This window comes from Eleutherodactylus coqui, chromosome 6, assembly GCF_035609145.1.
Source record: "Eleutherodactylus coqui strain aEleCoq1 chromosome 6, aEleCoq1.hap1, whole genome shotgun sequence".
Classification (NCBI taxonomy): domain Eukaryota; kingdom Metazoa; phylum Chordata; class Amphibia; order Anura; family Eleutherodactylidae; genus Eleutherodactylus; species Eleutherodactylus coqui.
This window is the reverse complement of record NC_089842.1, coordinates 227098714-227117469: the sequence shown is the minus strand read 5'-3', so window position 1 is coordinate 227117469 and position 18756 is coordinate 227098714. Positions and strand designations below refer to the sequence as shown.

The window sequence follows — 18756 nt, the reverse complement described above, 5'->3', positions numbered from 1 at the left end:
CAGACTGGGTTTCTTTATAAGTGGAAACAGATGCATTTATAATTCCCTGTGGACCCACTGCCTGGGTGGGTGCCAGGAAGCCACCGGCGGTACATAGAAATATCCCATTGCATTGCCCAACACAGCTGAGGTAGTAATGTTGTGCGTAATACAGGTGGGCTTCGGCCCACACTGCATGCCCCAGTCAGACTGGGGTTCTTTAGAAGTGTACAGATGTATTAAAAACTCCGTGTGCACCTACAGCATGGGTGGCTCCCTGGAACCCACCGGCGGTACACAAAAATATCCCATTGCATTGCCCAACACAGCTGAGGTAGTAATGTCGTGCTTAATGCAGGTGGGCTTCGGCCCACACTGCATGCCCCAGTCAGACTTGGGTTCTTTACAAGTGGACACATGTAGGTTAAACTCCCTGTGGACCCACTGCCTGGGTGGGTGCCAGGAAGCCACCGGCGGTACATAGAAATATCCCATTGCATTGCCCAACACAGCTGAGGTAGTAATGTTGTGCGTAATACAGGTGGGCTTCGGCCCACACTGCATGCCCCAGTCAGACTGGGGTTCTTTAGAAGTGTACAGATGTATTAAAAACTCCGTGTGCACCTACAGCATGGGTGGCTCCCTGGAACCCACCGGCGGTACACAAAAATATCCCATTGCATTGCCCAACACAGCTGAGGTAGTAATGTCGTGCTTAATGCAGGTGGGCTTCGGCCCACACTGCATGCCCCAGTCAGACTGGGGTTCTTTACAAGTGGACACATGTAGGTTAAACTCCCTGTGGACCCACTGCCTGGGTGGGTGCCAGGAAGCCACCGGCGGTACATAGAAATATCCCATTGCATTGCCCAACACAGCTGAGGTTACGTCAGCTGTAATGCAGGTGGGCTAAAAATTAATTTGATTACACTGTAGGCGAGGGCCCACAAAAATTGCTGTATCAACAGTACTAATGTACATCCCAAAAATTGGCCATGGCCAGCCAAGAGGGCAGGTGAAACACATTAATCGCTTTGGTTAATGTGGCTTAAGTGGTAACTAGGCCTGGAGGCAGCCCAGTGTAACGAAAAATTGGTTCAAGTTAAAGTTCCAATGCTTTTAAGCGCATTGAAACTTTTAAAAATTGTTCTGAAAAATTATTTGACTGAGCCTTGTGGCCCTAAGAAAAATTGCCCGTTCAGCGTGATTACGTGAGGTTTCAGGAGGAGGAGCAGGAGGAGGAGGAGGAGGAATATTAGACACAGATTGATGAAGCAGAAATGTCCCCGTTTTGGATGGTGAGAGAGAACGTAGCTTCCATCCGCGGGTGCAGCCTACGTATTGCTTACGTATCGCTGCTGTCCGCTGGTGGAGAACAGAAGTCTGGGGAAATCCAGCCTTTGTTCATCTTGATGAGTGTTAGCCTGTCGGCACTGTCGGTTGACAGGCGGGTACGCTTATCTGTGATGATTCCCCCAGCCGCACTAAACACCCTCTCCGACAAGACGCTAGCCGCAGGACAAGCAAGCACCTCCAGGGCATACAGCGCGAGTTCAGGCCACGTGTCCAGCTTCGACACCCAGTAGTTGTAGGGGGCAGAGGCGTCACCAAGGATGGTCGTGCGATCCGCTACGTACTCCCTCACCATCCTTTTACAGTGCTCCCGCCGACTCAGCCGTGACTGGGGAGCGGTGACACAGTCTTGGTGGGGAGCCATAAAGCTGGCCAGGCCCTTAAAGACTGTTGCACTGCCTGGGATGTACATGCTGCTCGATCTCCGCACCTCCCCTGCTACCTTGCCCTCGGTACTGCGCCTTCTGCCACTAGCGCTGTCGGCTGGGAATTTTACCATCAGCTTGTCCGCAAGGGTCCTGTGGTATAGCAACACTCTCGAACCCCTTTCCTCTTCGGGAATCAGAGTGGGCAGGTTCTCCTTATACCGTGGATCGAGCAGTGTGTACACCCAGTAATCCGTCGTGGCCAGAATGCGTGCAACGCGAGGGTCACGAAAAAGGCATCCTAACATGAAGTCAGCCATGTGTGCCAGGGTACCAGTACGCAACACATGGCTGTCCTCACTAGGAAGATCACTTTCAGGATCCTCCTCCTCCTCCTCCTCCTCCTCCTCCTCAGGCCATACACGCTGAAAGGATGACAGGCAATCAGCCGGTGTACCGTCAGCAGCGGCCCAAGCTGTCTCTTCCCCCTCCTCCTCATCCTCCTCATGCTCCTCCTCCTCCTCCTGTACGCGCTGAGAAATAGACAGGAGGGTGCCCTGACTATCCAGCGGCATACTGTCTTCCCCCGCCCCCGTTTCCGAGCGCAAAGCAGCTGCCTTTATGGTTTGCAGGGAATTTCTCAAGATGCATAGCAGAGGAATGGTGACGCTAATGATTGTAGCATCGCCGCTCACCACCTGGGTAGACTCCTCAAAATTACCAAGGACATGGCAGATGTCTGCCAACCAGGCCCACTCTTCTGAAAGGAATTGAGGAGGCTGACTCCCACTGCGCCACCCATGTTGGAGTTGGTATTCGACTATAGCTCTCCGTTGTTCATAGAGCCTGGCCAACATGTGGAGCGTAGAGTTCCACCGTGTGGGCACGTCGCACAGCAGTCGGTGCACTGGCAGCTTAAAGTGATGTTGCAGGGTGCGCAGGGTGGCAGCGTCCGTGTGGGACTTGCGGAAATGTGCGCAGGGCCGGCGCGCCTTTACGAGCAGGTCTGACAAGCGTGGGTAGCTTTTCAGAAAGCGCTGAACCACCAAATTAAAGACGTGGGCCAGGCATGGCACGTGCGTGAGGCTGCCGAGCTGCAGAGCCGCCACCAGGTTACGGCCGTTGTCACACACGACCATGCCCGGTTGGAGGCTCAGCGGCGCAAGCCAGCGGTCGGTCTGCTGTGTCAGACCCTGCAGCAGTTCGTGGGCCGTGTGCCTCTTATCGCCTAAGCTGAGTAGTTTCAGCACGGCCTGCTGACGCTTGCCCACCGCTGTGCTGCCACACCGCGCGACACCGACTGCTGGCGACATGCTGCTGCTAACACATCTTGATTGCGAGACAGAGGAGGAGGAGGAGGAGGGTGCTTTAGTGGAGGAAGCATACACCTCCGCAGATACCAGCACCGAGCTGGGGCCCGCAATTCTGGGGGTGGGTAGGACGTGAGCGGTCCCAGGCTCTGACTCTGTCCCAGCCTCCACTAAATTCACCCAATGTGCCGTCAGGGAGATGTAGTGGCCCTGCCCGCCTGTGCTTGTCCACGTGTCCGTAGTTAAGTGGACCGTGGCAGTAACCGCGTTGGTGAGGGCGCGTACAATGTTGCGGGAGACGTGGTCGTGCAGGGCTGGGACGGCACATCGGGAAAAGTAGTGGCGACTGGGAACTGAGTAGCGCGGGGCCGCTGCCTCCATGATACTTTTGAAGGACTCCGTTTCCACAACCCTATACGGCAGCATCTCAAGGCTGATGAATTTTGCGATGCGGACGGTTAACGTTTGAGCGTGCGGGTGCGTGGCGGCGTACTTGCGCTTGCGCTCCAACAGTTGCGCTAGCGACGGCTGGACTGTGCGGTGCGAGACATTGGTGGATGGGGCCGAGGACAGCGGAGGTGAGGGTGTGGGTGCAGGCCATGAGACGGTCGTGCCTGTGTCCTGAGAGGGGGGTTGCATCTCAGTGGCAGGTTGGGGCACAGGGGGAGAGGCAGGGGTGCAAACCGGAGGCGGTGAACGGCCTTCGTCCCACCTTGTGGGGTGCTTGGCCATCATATGCCTGCGCATGGTGGTGGTGGTGAGGCTGTTGGTGTTGGCTCCCCGGCTGAGCTTTGCGCAACAAAGGTTGCACACCACTGTTCGTCGGTCGTCAGGCGTCTCTGTGAAAAACTGCCAGACCTTAGAGCACCTTGGCCTCTGCAGGGTGGCATGGCGCGAGGGGGCGCTTTGGGAAACACTTGGATTATTCGGTCTGGCCCTGCCTCTACCCCTGGCCCTGGCCACCGCACTGCCTCTTGCAACCTGCCCTGCTGCTGCCCGTGCCTCCCCCTCTGAAGACCTGTCCTGTGTAGGTGTTGCACACCAGGTGGGGTCAGTCACCTCATCGTCCTGCTGCTCTTCCTCCGAATCCTCTGTGCGCTGCTCCCTCGGACTTACTGCCCTTACTACTACCTCACTGCAAGACAACTGTGTATGATCGTCATCGTCCTCCTCACCCACAGAAAGTTGTTGAGACAGTTGGCGGAAGTCCCCAGCCTCATCCCCCGGACCCCGGGAACTTTCGAATGGTTGGGCATCAGTGACTATAAACTCCTCTGGTGGGAGAGGAACCGCTGCTGCCCAATCTGAGCAGGGGCCCGAGAACAGTTCCTGGGAGTGTTCCCGCTCCTGAGCAGGTGTCATTGTAGTGGAGTGAGGAGGCTGGGAGGAAGGAGGAGCAGCAGACAGAGGATTCGGATTTGCAGCAGTGGACGGCGCAGAACTGCGTGTTGACGATAGGTTGCTCGAAGCACTTTCTGCCATCCAGGACAGGACCTGCTCACACTGCTCATTTTCTAATAACCGTCTCCCGCGTGGACCCATTAATTGGGCGATGAATGTGGGGACGCCAGAAACGTGCCTCTCTCCTAATCGCGCAGCAGTCGGCTGCGACACACCGGGATCAGGAGCTCGGCCTGTGCCCACACCCTGACTTGGCCCTCCGCGTCCTCGGCCGCGTCCACGTCCTCTAGGCCTACCCCTACCCCTCAGCATGCTGTATTACCAGTGATTTGATTTCACAGGCAGGAAATAAATTGGCGCAAGACTGCAGGCCAAATATAATTTTTGCCCTTTTTGGAAAACGAAAGGCCCCACTGCCTCTAGTGAATGAATAATCTAAGTTTAATAACTGTGCTGTGTCCCTGCTTATGTGTCACAGAACGTGAGGGTAGCAGAGTTATTATAACTCTGGCAGAGCAGGTATTTTTTTTCCCAATTAAGGAAAGCAAATGGCGAAGCCAGCAGTAAAGCGTAGCTGGGTGCGTATGATTTAGCACTGTTCTTCACGCAGCTCACACGTCTCCACCGCCCGTAAGGACGGACAGAGGCTGGACAAATAGATTTGTTTTCAGTTTTTTCCCACCAAAAGGCAGCACTGCGTATATTCAATGAACATGAGAAGTTTAATAACTGTGCCCCTGCTTATGTGTCACAGAACGTGAGGGTAGCAGAGTTATTATAACTCTGGCAGAGCAGGAATTTTTTTTCCCAATTAAGGAAAGCAAATGGCGAAGCCAGCAGTAAAGCGTAGCTGGGTGCGTATGATTTAGCAATGTTTTTCACGCAGCTCACACGTGTCCACAGGCGTTAGGACGGACAGAGGCTGGACAAATAGATTTGTTTTCAGTTTTTTCCCACCAAAAGGCAGCACTGCGTATATTCAATGAACATGAGAAGTGTAATAACTGTGCTGTGTCCCTGCTTATGTGTCACAGAACGTGAGGGTAGCAGAGTTATTATAACTCTGGCAGAGCAGGTATTTTTTTTCCCAATTAAGGAAAGCAAATGGCGAAGCCAGCAGTAAAGCGTAGCTGGGTGCGTATGATTTAGCAATGTTTTTCACGCAGCTCACACGTGTCCACAGCCCTTAGGACGGACAGAGGCTGGACAAATAGATTTGTTTTCAGTTTTTTCCCACCAAAAGGCAGCACTGCGTATATTCAATGAATAATAACTGTGTTGTGGCCCTGCCTATACAATTCTTTCCCTGCAGTATCAATGGAGGGTGGAATGCTCTGCAGAGGCGATTTTGAGAAGCCCAAAAAAAATGCAGCACAGCCAACAGCAGCCTGGACAGTACTGCACACGGATAAATATGGCCCTAGAAAGGACCGTTGAGGTTCTTGAAGGCTACACTCACTCCTAACACTCTCCCTGCCTATGCAGCACTTCTGTCCCTAATGCCAGGTGCAACGGTCTGCAGAGGCGATTTTGAGAAAAAAAAAAATGCCACTGCTAACAGCAGCCAACACACAGCTATCAGTGGCCCTAATAAGGACCTTTGGGGGGTCTTGAAGCCTACACTAACTACCAATTCTTTCCCTACAGCAGCTCCGGTATAAACAGCACTGTCCCTCATCTAACTCACACCGCATCTGAGGCGAGCCGCGGGAGGGGCCGACTTTTATATTAGGCGAACACCTGATCTCGCCAGCCACTCACAGCAGGGGGGTGGTATAGGGCTTAAACGTTGCAGGGGGAAGTTGTAATGCCTTCCCTGTCTTTCAATTGGCCAGAAAAGCGCGCTAACGTCTCAGGGAAGGAAGTGAAAGTAACCAGAACACCGCATGGTGTTCGTTACGAATAACGAACATCCCGAACACCCTAATATTCGCACGAATATCAAGCTCGGACGAACGCGTTCGCTCATCTCTAACGCTGATACTTGGGGGACTGGATAATGACACACTGATACTTGGGACAGGATAATGACACACTGATACTTGGGGATGGGATAATGACACGCTGATACTTGAGGGACAGGATAATGACACACTGATATTTGGGGGACAGGATACTGACACGCTGATACTTGGGGGACTGGATAATGACACACTGATACTTGGGACAGGATAATGACACACTGATACTTGGGGATGGGATAATGACACGCTGATACTTGGGGGACAGGATAATGACACGCTGATACTTGGGGGACAGGATAATAACACACTGATTCTTGGGGGACTGGATAATGACACGCTATAACTTGGAGGACAGGATAATGACACGCTGATACTTGGGGGACAGGATAATGACACGCTGATACTTGGGGGACAGGATAATGATGCGCTGACACTTGGGGGACAGGATAATGACATGCTGATACTTGGGGGACAGGATAATGACATGCTGATACTTGGGGGACGGGATAATGACACACTGATACTTGGGGGACAGGATAATGACACGCTGATACTTGGGGGGCAGGATAATGACATGCTGATACTTTGGGAACAGGATAATGACACACTGATACTTGGGAGGACAGGATAATGACACGCTGACACTTGGGGGACAGGATAATGACACACTGATACTTGGGGGACAGGATAATGACACACTGATACTTGGGGGACAGGATAATGACACACTGATACTTGGGGGACAGGATAATGACACGCTGATACTTGGTGGACAGGATAATCACACGCTGACACTTGGGGGACAGGATAATGACATGCTGATACTTGGGGGACAGGATAATGACATGCTGATACTTGGGGGACAGGATAATGACACACTGATACTTGGGGGACAGGATAATGACTCACTAATACTTTGGGGACAGGATAATGACACACTGATACTTGGGGGACAGGATAATGACACGCTGATACTTGGGGGACTGGATAATGACACACTGATACTTGGGACAGGATAATGACACACTGATACTTGGGGGATGGGATAATGACACGCTGATACTTGGGGGACAGGATAATGACACGCTGATACTTGGGGGACAGGATAATAACACACTGATTCTTGAGGGACTGGATAATGACACGCTAATACTTGGAGGACAGGATAATGACACGCTGATACTTGGGGGACAGGATAATGACACGCTAATACTTGGAGGACAGGATAATGACACGCTGATACTTGGGGGACCGGATAATGACACGCTGATACTTGGAGGGCAGGATAATGACGCGCTGACACTTGGGGGACAGGATAATGACATGCTGATATTTGGGGGACAGGATAATGGCACACTGATTCTTGGGGGACAGGATAATAACACACTGATACTTTGGGGACAGAATAATGACACGCTGACACTTGGGGGACGGGATAATGACAGACTGATACTTGGGGGGACAGGATAATGACACGCTGATACTTGGGGGACAGGATAATGACACACTGATACTTGGGGGACAGGATAATGACACGCTGATACTTGGGGGACAGGATAATGACACACTGATACTTGGGGGACAGCATAATGACACGCTGATACTTGGGGGACAGGATAATGACACACTGATACTTTGGGGACAGAATAATGACACGCTGACACTTGGGGGACAGGATAATGACACGCTGACACTTAGGGGAAAGGATAATGACACTCTGATACTTGGGGGACGGGATAATGATACGCTGATACTTGGGGGACAGGATAATGACACGCTGATACTTGGGGGACAGGATAATGACACACTGGTACTTGGGGGACAGGATAATGACACGCTGATACTTGGGTACAGGATAATGACATGCTGATAGTTGGGGGACGGGATAATGACACGCTGATACTTGGGTACAGGATAATGACATGCTGATACTTGGGGGACAGGATAATGACACACTGATACTTGGGGACAGGATAATGACACACTGATACTTGGGGACAGGATAATGACACACTGATACTTGGGGGACAGGATAATGACACGCTGATACTTGGGGTACAGGATAATGACATGCTGATACTTGGGGGACAGGATAATGACACACTGGTACTTGGGGGACGGGATAATGACACAGTGATACTTTGGGGACAGGATAATGACACACTGATACTTGGTGAAGAGGATAATAACACGCTGATCATTGGGGGACAGGATAATAATATACTGATGCTTGGGGTACAGGATAATGACACGCTAATACTTGGGGGACGGGATAATGACACACTGATACTTGGGGGACAGGATAATGACACGCTGATACTTAGGGGACGGGATAATGACACGCTGATACTTGGGGTACAGGATAATGACACGCTGATACTTGGGGGACAGGATAATGACACGCTGATACTTGGGGGACAGGATAATGACACACTGATACTTTGGGACACGATAATGACACACTGATACTTGGGGTACAGGATAATGTCACACTGATACTTGGGGGACAGGATAATGATACACTGATACTGGGGGGACAGGATAATGACACGCTGATACTCGGGGGACAGGATAATGACACACTGATACTTGGGGGGAAGGATAATGACACACTGATACTTGGGGGACAGGATAATGACACACTGATACTGGGGGGACAGGATAATGACACGCTGATACTTGGGGGTTAGGATAATGACACGCTGATACTTGGGGGACAGGATAATAACACGCTGATCATTGGGGGACAGGACAATGACAGGCTGATACTTGGGGGACAGGATAATGACACGCTGATACTTGGGGGACAGGATAATAACACGCTGACCATTGGGGGACAGGATAATGACAGGCTGATACTTGGGGGTACAGGATAATGACACGCTGATACTTGCGGGACAGGATAATGACACACTGACACTTGGGGGACAAGATAATGACACGCTGATACTTGGGGGACAGGATAATGACACACTGATACTAAAAGGGCAGTATAATGACACACTGATACTTGGGGGTACAGGATAATGACACGCTGATACTTGCGGGACAGGATAATGACACACTGACACTTGGGGGACAAGATAATGACACGCTGATACTTGGGGGACAGGATAATGACACACTGATACTAAGAGGGCAGTATAATGACACACTGATACTTGGGGGACAGGATAATGACAGGCTGATACTTGGGGGTTAGGATAATGACACGCTGATACTTGGGGGACAGGATAATAACACGCTGATCATTGGGGGACAGGACAATGACAGGCTGATACTTGGGGGACAGGATAATGACACGCTGATACTTGGGGGACAGGATAATAACACGCTGACCATTGGGGGACAGGATAATGACAGGCTGATACTTGGGGGTACAGGATAATGACACGCTGATACTTGCGGGACAGGATAATGACACACTGACACTTGGGGGACAAGATAATGACACGCTGATACTTGGGGGACAGGATAATGACACACTGATACTTGGGGGTACAGGATAATGACACGCTGATACTTGCGGGACAGGATAATGACACACTGACACTTGGGGGACAAGATAATGACACGCTGATACTTGGGGGACAGGATAATGACACACTGATACTAAGAGGGCAGTATAATGACACACTGATACTTGGGGGACAGGATAATGACAGGCTGATACTTGGGGGACAGGATAATGACTCGCTGATACTTGGGGGACAGGATAATGACACGCTGATACTTGGGGGACAGGACAATGACACGCTGATACTTGGGGGACAGGATAATGATACGTTCATACTTGGGGGACAGGATAATTACACATTGATAGCTGGGGTACAGATTAATGACATGCTGATAGTTGGGGTACTGAATAGTGAAACACTGATATTTGGGGTACAGGACAGTGACAGTCTTTAGTTTTATGTCTTGTACTTACTGTTTCTCCACATTAGATAAATTAGTGATATCAAACAGAGGATGGGAAGTAACACGAGGATCCCAAATAAGGGATATCTTCGTCTCCAGTAATCAACTGCTGTCGGGAAAAATATTGGATATGTTACATTATAATAGTACTCTGTTCTTGCAGTTACTACGTTTATCCTTAAAGGATATGTCCAAAATGTTTATGGAAATGTAAAAAAATTGGAAGAAATTTTTCTAAAATTCCTTCTAAAGTAATGTGTTGTGTATACGGCTCCTATACAGACCTGTATAATTCCATGGTTACAGACTACAAACAAACCATGTGTAGTCTGATCTTGTGGTCATTCTGCCTTCCCTTTAACCTCTCTTTCTTGGATGTTTGGGGAAGATCTTTTCTATTCCAGCCGAACAACTAACAATGCACAATCCGTGGTAGGTGATTTTCTGGATTTGGGTGGATATATATGATTGAACTCACCCTCGTCGGAGGAATTAGAATGACCAACGGTTACCACCCAACACCAAGTAGTAACCCTCCTAGTAAAAGATCAGACCATGCTGAGTGTCGTGGGGGAAGACAGGCATAACGTGGGATGTAGGGAAGCAGGAGCTGGAGGAGGAGTACAGGGAAGGTTTGGGGTTATAGGGGAATATGATAATTCTCCCTCTGCTGGCATGGTGGTGTGGCAGTAAATAATTGTCCCACACTTCTCTCATTTTGTATTCTGTTACCAGGGGGCCCTTCCCATGAGGTGACCTAAGCCTGAGGCAGCAGTCTCCAGGACCTCAGAGGGGTTTTCTTTTTTTATTAAAATATTTTTTTAAGTAAAATAATTATCAACACTCTCACAAGCAGGGCACTCACTGGGTCCACAGTTGCAGCCAGGCGGCCACCACCCGGTCATCAGAGGCTGTGACCCATGACCTCTCTCCCCACCCTATATGCAGTGCAGCCACCAGGGGAGAGGACAGGGGTCATAGTTTCTGATGACAGTGTGGCAGCGTGAGTGAACTGCTTGTGGAGTTGCTGCCCAACTTGAGGTCCAGAACAGGGGTTACTATTACTAATGGGGCCACTACGGCAGGCATTATTACTACCAAGATCACAAACAGGGTCACTGTGACTACTTGGGACATAATGGGTCGTTATTACTATTGGGGCCCCTTCAGACGAGTCTCAATTGTTTAACTATGTGTTGGGTATGTTGTATATTGGTGCTTTTAATGTCTGTAAAATGAGTGTTTTTTTTGCCGGGAGGGGGGCACATCACTCTTTGCCTCAGGGAGCATCAAGGCTTGGGGCACCCCTATCTGTCACTTCATCATGTTTCTCAAAGGGTTTTCTTTTTGAATTGAGTACAAGGTTGGCGTTCTTGCGTGTTCATACAACTGTGTGGTGGTATACCCTCTGTGGTAATTAAGATTTACTTGGAGTTGGTAGAAATTGATGGTCGTCAGATTCATTGCGGATACGGTCCCTCGCAAATTATACAATTCTTTATGGTTAGTCTGGCAGAATTTGGGCTCCTATTGAGTGGTATCCCGAGCAGTGGGTATAATTTATGTCCCAGGCATTGGGTATAAGTTATAATAACCATCTTAAGTTGGTCATAGTATCCTTGAACCTATGGTAGGCGGTTCAGGGGAGGGGGTAAAATAAAATATTTTTGACCAACTTCATGATTTTCAGACGTTCAATGAGAAGTTTAGCTTAAACCTTTCAGATGCAAAGTTTCATTTCAGTCCTCTCCCCCACATTGTCACCAAACGCTTTATATTATGAGGTCCTCGTGGGATGAGAAGCATTTTTGTTTAACTGCATGGGGTGAAAATATGGGGTTAGGAGAAGTGATGCTGCTGTGGCCACAGGATTCCGCAAGATGTCACTAAATTTAGGTGGTTTCTCGCTTGCTTTTTTTCGGTCTCTGGAAGTGGTAGAGCACAAAAAGAGGAGCAAGACTTGAGTGCAGCAATAGGACCGGCAACCCAAGGCTACATGTCAGCAAACCACTAAAGACTATAGATTTTAGCTAGAAGAAAAACAAAGACAGTGACTAACTCCATTGGTAACCAGTATAAGGACGCTCAATCTTTTGCCTCTGCGACCACACCACCCCGCTTCTCCACCTCACACAGTCTGTTCCATTTACCAGTATCAGTGAGTAAGTCCGCAACCTGCTGAATACAAGACTGCTTTTGGTTTCCACCATCAACCCTAGTCATGTGGTCTGTACTGCAGCTGACATCTGTCCTTCATGTACCATTTTGTGGGGATAATTAGCCAAGCCATGTTATATCTGTGCCCCGCCACTTGCTGCCCCCACTTTCACCCATGCTCATCCAGCCCATCCCCGGACTTGTATTCATAAGCCTGCCCTATCCACAGCGGAAGTCATGGTAAAAAAAATAATTTATAATTGAGGATCATGTGGATGTGAACTTTGAGTTTTGTCCTTATAGAGGAATTAGGACTTTGACATTATAGGAACCACATGTCATGAGCGTTTTTGTGAGGTGAGAGATCATGTCCAAAGATACTTATCTGTAATACTTATCTGCATATATCTAAGTGTGTACATACAATTACTAATACTTGTCTGGCAGTATTCCCTGGGGATCACAGTCTTGGAGACAGTACTGACAGGGTTACGTGCGGTGCAGGTATAGGTGAGGCTCACGTCACTGGGGGGCACATACAGGACTCCTTGGGTCACATTGATATCACTGCTGTGTACAGTACTCCATGTTATCAGCACATCTCGTCTGTCCACGGTGCACAAGAGACTCAGTGAGCAAGTGTCATTACTGGTGATGCTGTGGGTGATGTTGATGTATCCGGCTGATAATCTCTCTGTGCAAAAAATTTTGAAATTAAGATTGAAAAATATGGTGACAATTACATGAATGGAGAAGGAAATAGCTTTAAAATTAAAACTAGTGGAAGGAAACTTTCCAATTATAGGTTGACCTTTGTGCACTACCAGCAAAAACAGAGAAAAATTTGCTAAATCTGCACCAAGTGTTGAACATCATTTTTAACATTAAGGACAAGGACAAAGTGATAAAAGCTGGTCATAACTGAGGCACAGATCCAACATGTAACAAGTCCCTGTTCCTTTCTTTTACCCCTCAGGATTCAGTTTATGGCCATAGGGGCTGTGAGATATGGTAAAGATAGAGAGAGCTCATCAGCTGAACAAAGCCAGAGAAAAGCCGAGGTCAATGGGCGTAGTTGGACAAATTTAGAGATAAGCCGAGGTCAACGTGCGTAGGTGGACAAAGTGTAAGACAAGCTAAGATCAATGTGCTTAGGTAGACAAAGTCAACTACAAACCAAAGCCAATGGGGACAGCTGGACGAAGCTACAACTAAGCCAGTATCAACTAACATAGCTGGAAAAAAGTCCAAGCCAAGGCAAGGGCAACAGACATTGGTGGACAAAGCCTAGGACAAACCAAGGTCAATGAGCATGGGCGAACAAAAGAAAATGAAGTTCAGCGGGTGTCAACAGATTAGAGAAGTTGAAGCATAATTGTACCCTCACAAACTACACTCTGTAAAAAAAATTGGCATGCAGTTACATCTCAGACAGATATATGAATTATTAGAGTTGTGGCATGTTTAGATCGATGGTCTTATCACCTGAGGCCCTAAAGGTGGTTCCATCCTTGGCCTATGAAAAGGCTCTCAGAGGCTACATATGAAGTGGACCTCTTTTTTTGCTTGTGTAGAGCTTTTTGACCACTAGATGCCTCTACAATGAAGAGAAGAGATTTTGCCCAGTTAACAGAGTCTGAGAGGGGGAGCATTATTGAAATGAGAGGCTGGTTGGTCATATCGACAAATTAAGGGGTGTTGGGACCAGTGGATGTGTGCTGCATTTGACACCCATCCCCTGTCACCTTCATTTGCAATGGTGTGAATGACGAAACTGGACTGCTGCAGAGTGTAACTAGGTTGTCTTCAGCTGTGAATCCAGGACTAGTTTGGGTGCTGACGACAGCTGTGTTCGTGTCTGGAGACCACGGGGTCAGCGTCTCAATCCTGCCTTTGCTGTGGGGTGGCACACTGCCCCCTGCTGGTGTGATGGTCTGGAAGGCCATCGTATATGACAAGCTGTTACCTCGAGAAGTGGTACGAAGGACAATGACAGTTCAGAGATATGTTCAGGGCATCCTGTAGTCACATGTGCTGTCTACAATGGCGGCTTCCAAGAGGCAGCACACAGCAAGGATGTTACAGGAATGCCTCTATATTGCCACATTTCTGTGCCCTGCCCGGTCGCCAGATTTATTGCCAATAGAACATGTATGGAACCATCTGGGATGCTCACTTCAACAGTTTACAAATTTGTACAATCTAGAGGCTCAGTTACAGCAAATATGGACTTATATGCCGCAACAAACAATATGGAACCTGTATGCCTCCAAGCCCGCCCAAGTTGTATCCAAGCTAGAGGCGGTACAACAGGGTACTAAAGCATCTATGCCCACTTATATCGCATCTTGCATCCAATCTAGAGATGGCACAACAGGGTACTAGAGCCTTCCTTCAAGGGGTCAGGTTTTGACAATAAATGATCCTTTTGCTTTGAAATTGTAATCACTTACAGTTAGGGTTGTTGATCCGGGTCTTGGAGTCAGGTAGAAACTTTCAAAACGTTGATCCAGGGATTATTCTGACTGCCGTAATGGAGTCGGGAAGGAATTTTTTCCCCCCTTATGGGCTAAACTGGCTTCTGCCTCATTGGGGTTTTTTTTGCCTTCCTCTGGATCAACAAGCGGTGTGGAAACAGGCTGAACTAGATGGACATTGTCTCCCTTCAGCCTAACATACTATGTTACTATGTACTTATATCAATGTTACAAGCACGCAGACAAAGTTTAATTTCATTCTGAGAACTTCTTCTAGGGGGCTTGACTTTTTTTTGACAATGAGTGTACTACAAATATTTGCAAGTCTCAAGCTGAGATGCAAATGCAACCCTAAAGCCAAGACTCCGAATATCTTCAAATAGAAAAAATATTGGAGAGATAGTTGAATATAAGATCTGACATTATTTGAGTCTGTAAGCAAAGTCCAGCCTAAATGATATCTTATTACTCCCATGGATTGTACTGGTAAAGCCGCCTGCATACAAACAGGTCGGATTCCGTGTGTGGGAGCCCGTAGCGGAATCAACCCCTTTTCCGGCAACCCCGCGTACCCGTCACTTATCTTCTTTTTCTGTACTGCGGATGGTCACGGCAGCCACCGTCAGAAATGTGCAGTAAAGAATTTTTAAAGGATGAAGCTATAGTACGGGGCCACAGAATTTTTAAGGAACTGACATATGGTCATTTGCATGAGAGGTCTTAACTTGACGTTTTAGGTACTGACTCAATGGGCACCCACTGAGAGCACCCGCATACACTGGGGTCAGAGCAAAAGCCCTGGCTCCAACCCCTGTCTAGTGGTCAGCACTTGTAATTGCAGACACAACTTCTATTGATTTCAATGAGAGGCCAGCCTGCAATTACAAATGCCAGCCACTACAAAGGGGTCGGAGCAACAGCTTCCCCAGTGTGTACTGGCGCTGTGAATGGAAGCCTGATCCTGAGGATAGGTCATCAATAGTATTTCCATATGTGAATATAAAATGCCAGTGTGCTAACTAATCAGTGGAATCTGCTATGGGGGTGCAGAAGTCAGGTGAAATCCACATCGTCTGTGGATGGGTGGATGCGTCTGTCAGTTTTCAAAACCCCAGCGCTGCTGAATACCATTTCAGACAGCACACTGGCAGCCATACAGGCAAGCACCTCTAAAGCATGTTGTGCAAGCTTTGGCCACTCGTCCAGCTCAAACACCCAGAAGTCAAAGGGGCCAACGCCATGTCCAAGTACATCCACGCAGGAGCTGACTTAGTCTTGGACCATCCTAGATAAGTGCTGCCATTGTCAGTCCTAAGCAGTGCTGTTCCTGCATGCTGCAACAGGCTGAAAAACTCTGTTAGACTTCCACGGTCACCAGCGCTGGCGCTGCTGCTTCCTGCTTGTCCACTATGAGCTACCATGGGGAAATGCTCTGCTCAAGCTGCTTCAGAAATTGTCATGATAGGTCCCTTTTCACAGTGAGAATGAAATGTGTCATTTTGGCTTTGGAATGGGTATTAGGGACAGTGGCCACCCAGTAATTATCTGATGTTTTGATGTGGGTGATGTGACGGTCCTTCTGCAAGCACTGCAGTAGAAAAGCACTCATATGCCTCAAAATGCCTAAGGGTGATGGCCCACAATCATCAGAGTCAAGCCTAAGAGGGTCCTCTGGCTGGTCCTACCATTTACAGAGAATAGCTGTGGTTAGTGATGAAAGGAATGTTATATAGCCCACTTCCCCTGCCTCTGAACCTATATAATCCCCCTCCTCTTCTTTCTTCTCCTCTTCCTCCTCCTCTATATTTCTCCCATGGGTGGAGAAACGTGTTTGAGAAGAAGCTCCCTTTCTCATCCAAAGCCAACCTCCTTGTGGTGTTGAGTAATGGCGGACTGGTCAGACAGTGATGAGATTGGTATCTCCTCCTCCTGTGAAGATAACACACTGTTTCTGAAGCCTTCGAGGCCTCATGTCCACTAGGTAATTGGATTTAGCAAATTCGTGCAGGTGTCCCGCACGCGTGATCAGCACCCATCATTGGGCACCTGCAGGTAAGTAAATACTGTGGATGCCCTTTTTCCCTGCCACACAGATCGCACGTGCAGGAAATCCTTTTTCTGCGGGTTTCCCGCATGGACGGCTCCCGCAGGCTTCCAATTAAGCCTATGGAAGCCGTCCGTATCTACAGCACACCCGCAGCTAAATTTCTGCTCTGCGGGAGATCACACAAAGATCAGCGATCTTTTAAATCCAGCATGGAGTCTTTATCCAGCTTGATGAAGACTCCATGCTGGAGTTGAAATGTCGCTGATCTTTATGTGATCGTTTAGAAATTAAAAAATACCCTTTGGAACGTCTGTGCTGCCTTTCTCTGATTGGAATAACCATTTTAATAGCTTCCTCAAAGTAGGCTAAAATGGCGCACACACCTTTGATTTGCAGATACTCCACGGGCTTCAAGTGACAGATCTCTATACAGCACTTGCTTACGGCAGACACCATTTGATAGTCTATGATCGCTCTCTGCTGTTGGCACAGCCTCTGCAACATACGCAACGTGGAATTCCATCATCTAGACACACCACAGAGACAGTTGGGTAGTAACCTGAACTGTCGCCATACCTCTGCCTTATGAGAGGTGGCTGAGTGTGAACCCTGAAAGTACAAGAACAGTTTCCTGGCGTTTTCCAGCACTGGATGTAAGCATGGGTAATTGTTTAGGAAGCTCTGTACTACCAGCGTCATCATAAGGTACGTGTGTGACATTGCTGAGGCAAAGAGCGGCAAGCGGAAGCTGCGTGAGAGAGGACTTACGACAACTAGGAATTCCCTGCTGCAGAAGAAGCGGTGGCATCACCCGTGACAAAAGATTAAGGTAATCCAATATTGAGTTTCCCCGTTTAATAACCTGGTCTCGGCCCTTGGACGTGTCACCAGATACCCTACTGGTGGGAGACGATAGAGCCAACGTGAAAAGGCCCAAACTCCACCCCGCTATCTCCTAGGCCGTGGCCTACTCCTCGGACACTGCACAAAGATGATTGCTCAAAACTGTCACTCAACCTGTCGTTCGAGCAATTTTCAAGCGTTCATCTTTCAGTGTAAATGGGGCTTAACAGAGCTCAAACGTTACGGGTCGTTGAATGCGATTATGAAGTTACATTCTTTCTTTAGCCGAGAGCCTGGAGCAGTGACTGAGGGCCGCAGTGAACTGTTTCCCCGGTCACATGATCACCGTTATCCAAAGTTAAAACACAGTTGAAATTTGATGCGCCTAACGGTTTGAGCCCTGTTGTGCGTACGGACATAATATTAGGGCCACAATAGATATGTTTCCAAACACGGGACAAACAGCAGGATCCATTTTGGGGTGAAAGTCTTCATTCCGAGGTGTGCTGTACAAAAAAAATGTTTTTAAAATGACACAATTGCCCAAAAAATTTAAATCATAATTTTTTTCCTTCTGCTTCGCTCAGATTCGTTCAAAAATTGTGGGGTAAAAATACGCAATACACCCCTATATTAATGCGTTAAGAGTAGAGATGAGCGAACGTACTCGTCCGAGCTTGATATTCGTGCGAATATTAGGGTGTTCGGGATGCTCGTTACTCGTAACGAGTACCACGCGGTGTTCCGGTTACTTTCAGTTTCCTCTCTGAGACGTTAGCGTGCTTTTCTGGCCAACTGAAAGACAGGGAAGGCATTACAACTTCCCCCTGTGACGTTCAAGCCCTATACCACCCCCCTGCTGTGAGTGGCTGGGGCGATCAGGTGTCACCCGAGTATAAAAATCGGCCCCTCCCGCGGCTCGGCTCAGATGCCTTGTGA

General features: G+C 48.6%; 1 protein-coding gene across 1 annotated transcript in view; it reads right to left on the bottom strand.

The window, feature by feature from the left end:
* Positions 1-18756, bottom strand: part of LOC136571856 (SLAM family member 5-like) — a 58400-nt gene that overhangs the window by 29727 nt on the left and 9917 nt on the right. The window contains exons 3-4 of the mRNA XM_066572476.1: positions 12875-13144; positions 10304-10402 (exon numbers count right to left, since the gene is read on the bottom strand). Of these exons, the coding sequence (XP_066428573.1) occupies positions 10304-10402; positions 12875-13144 (369 nt within the window). The remainder of the gene's footprint in view (positions 1-10303; positions 10403-12874; positions 13145-18756) is intronic.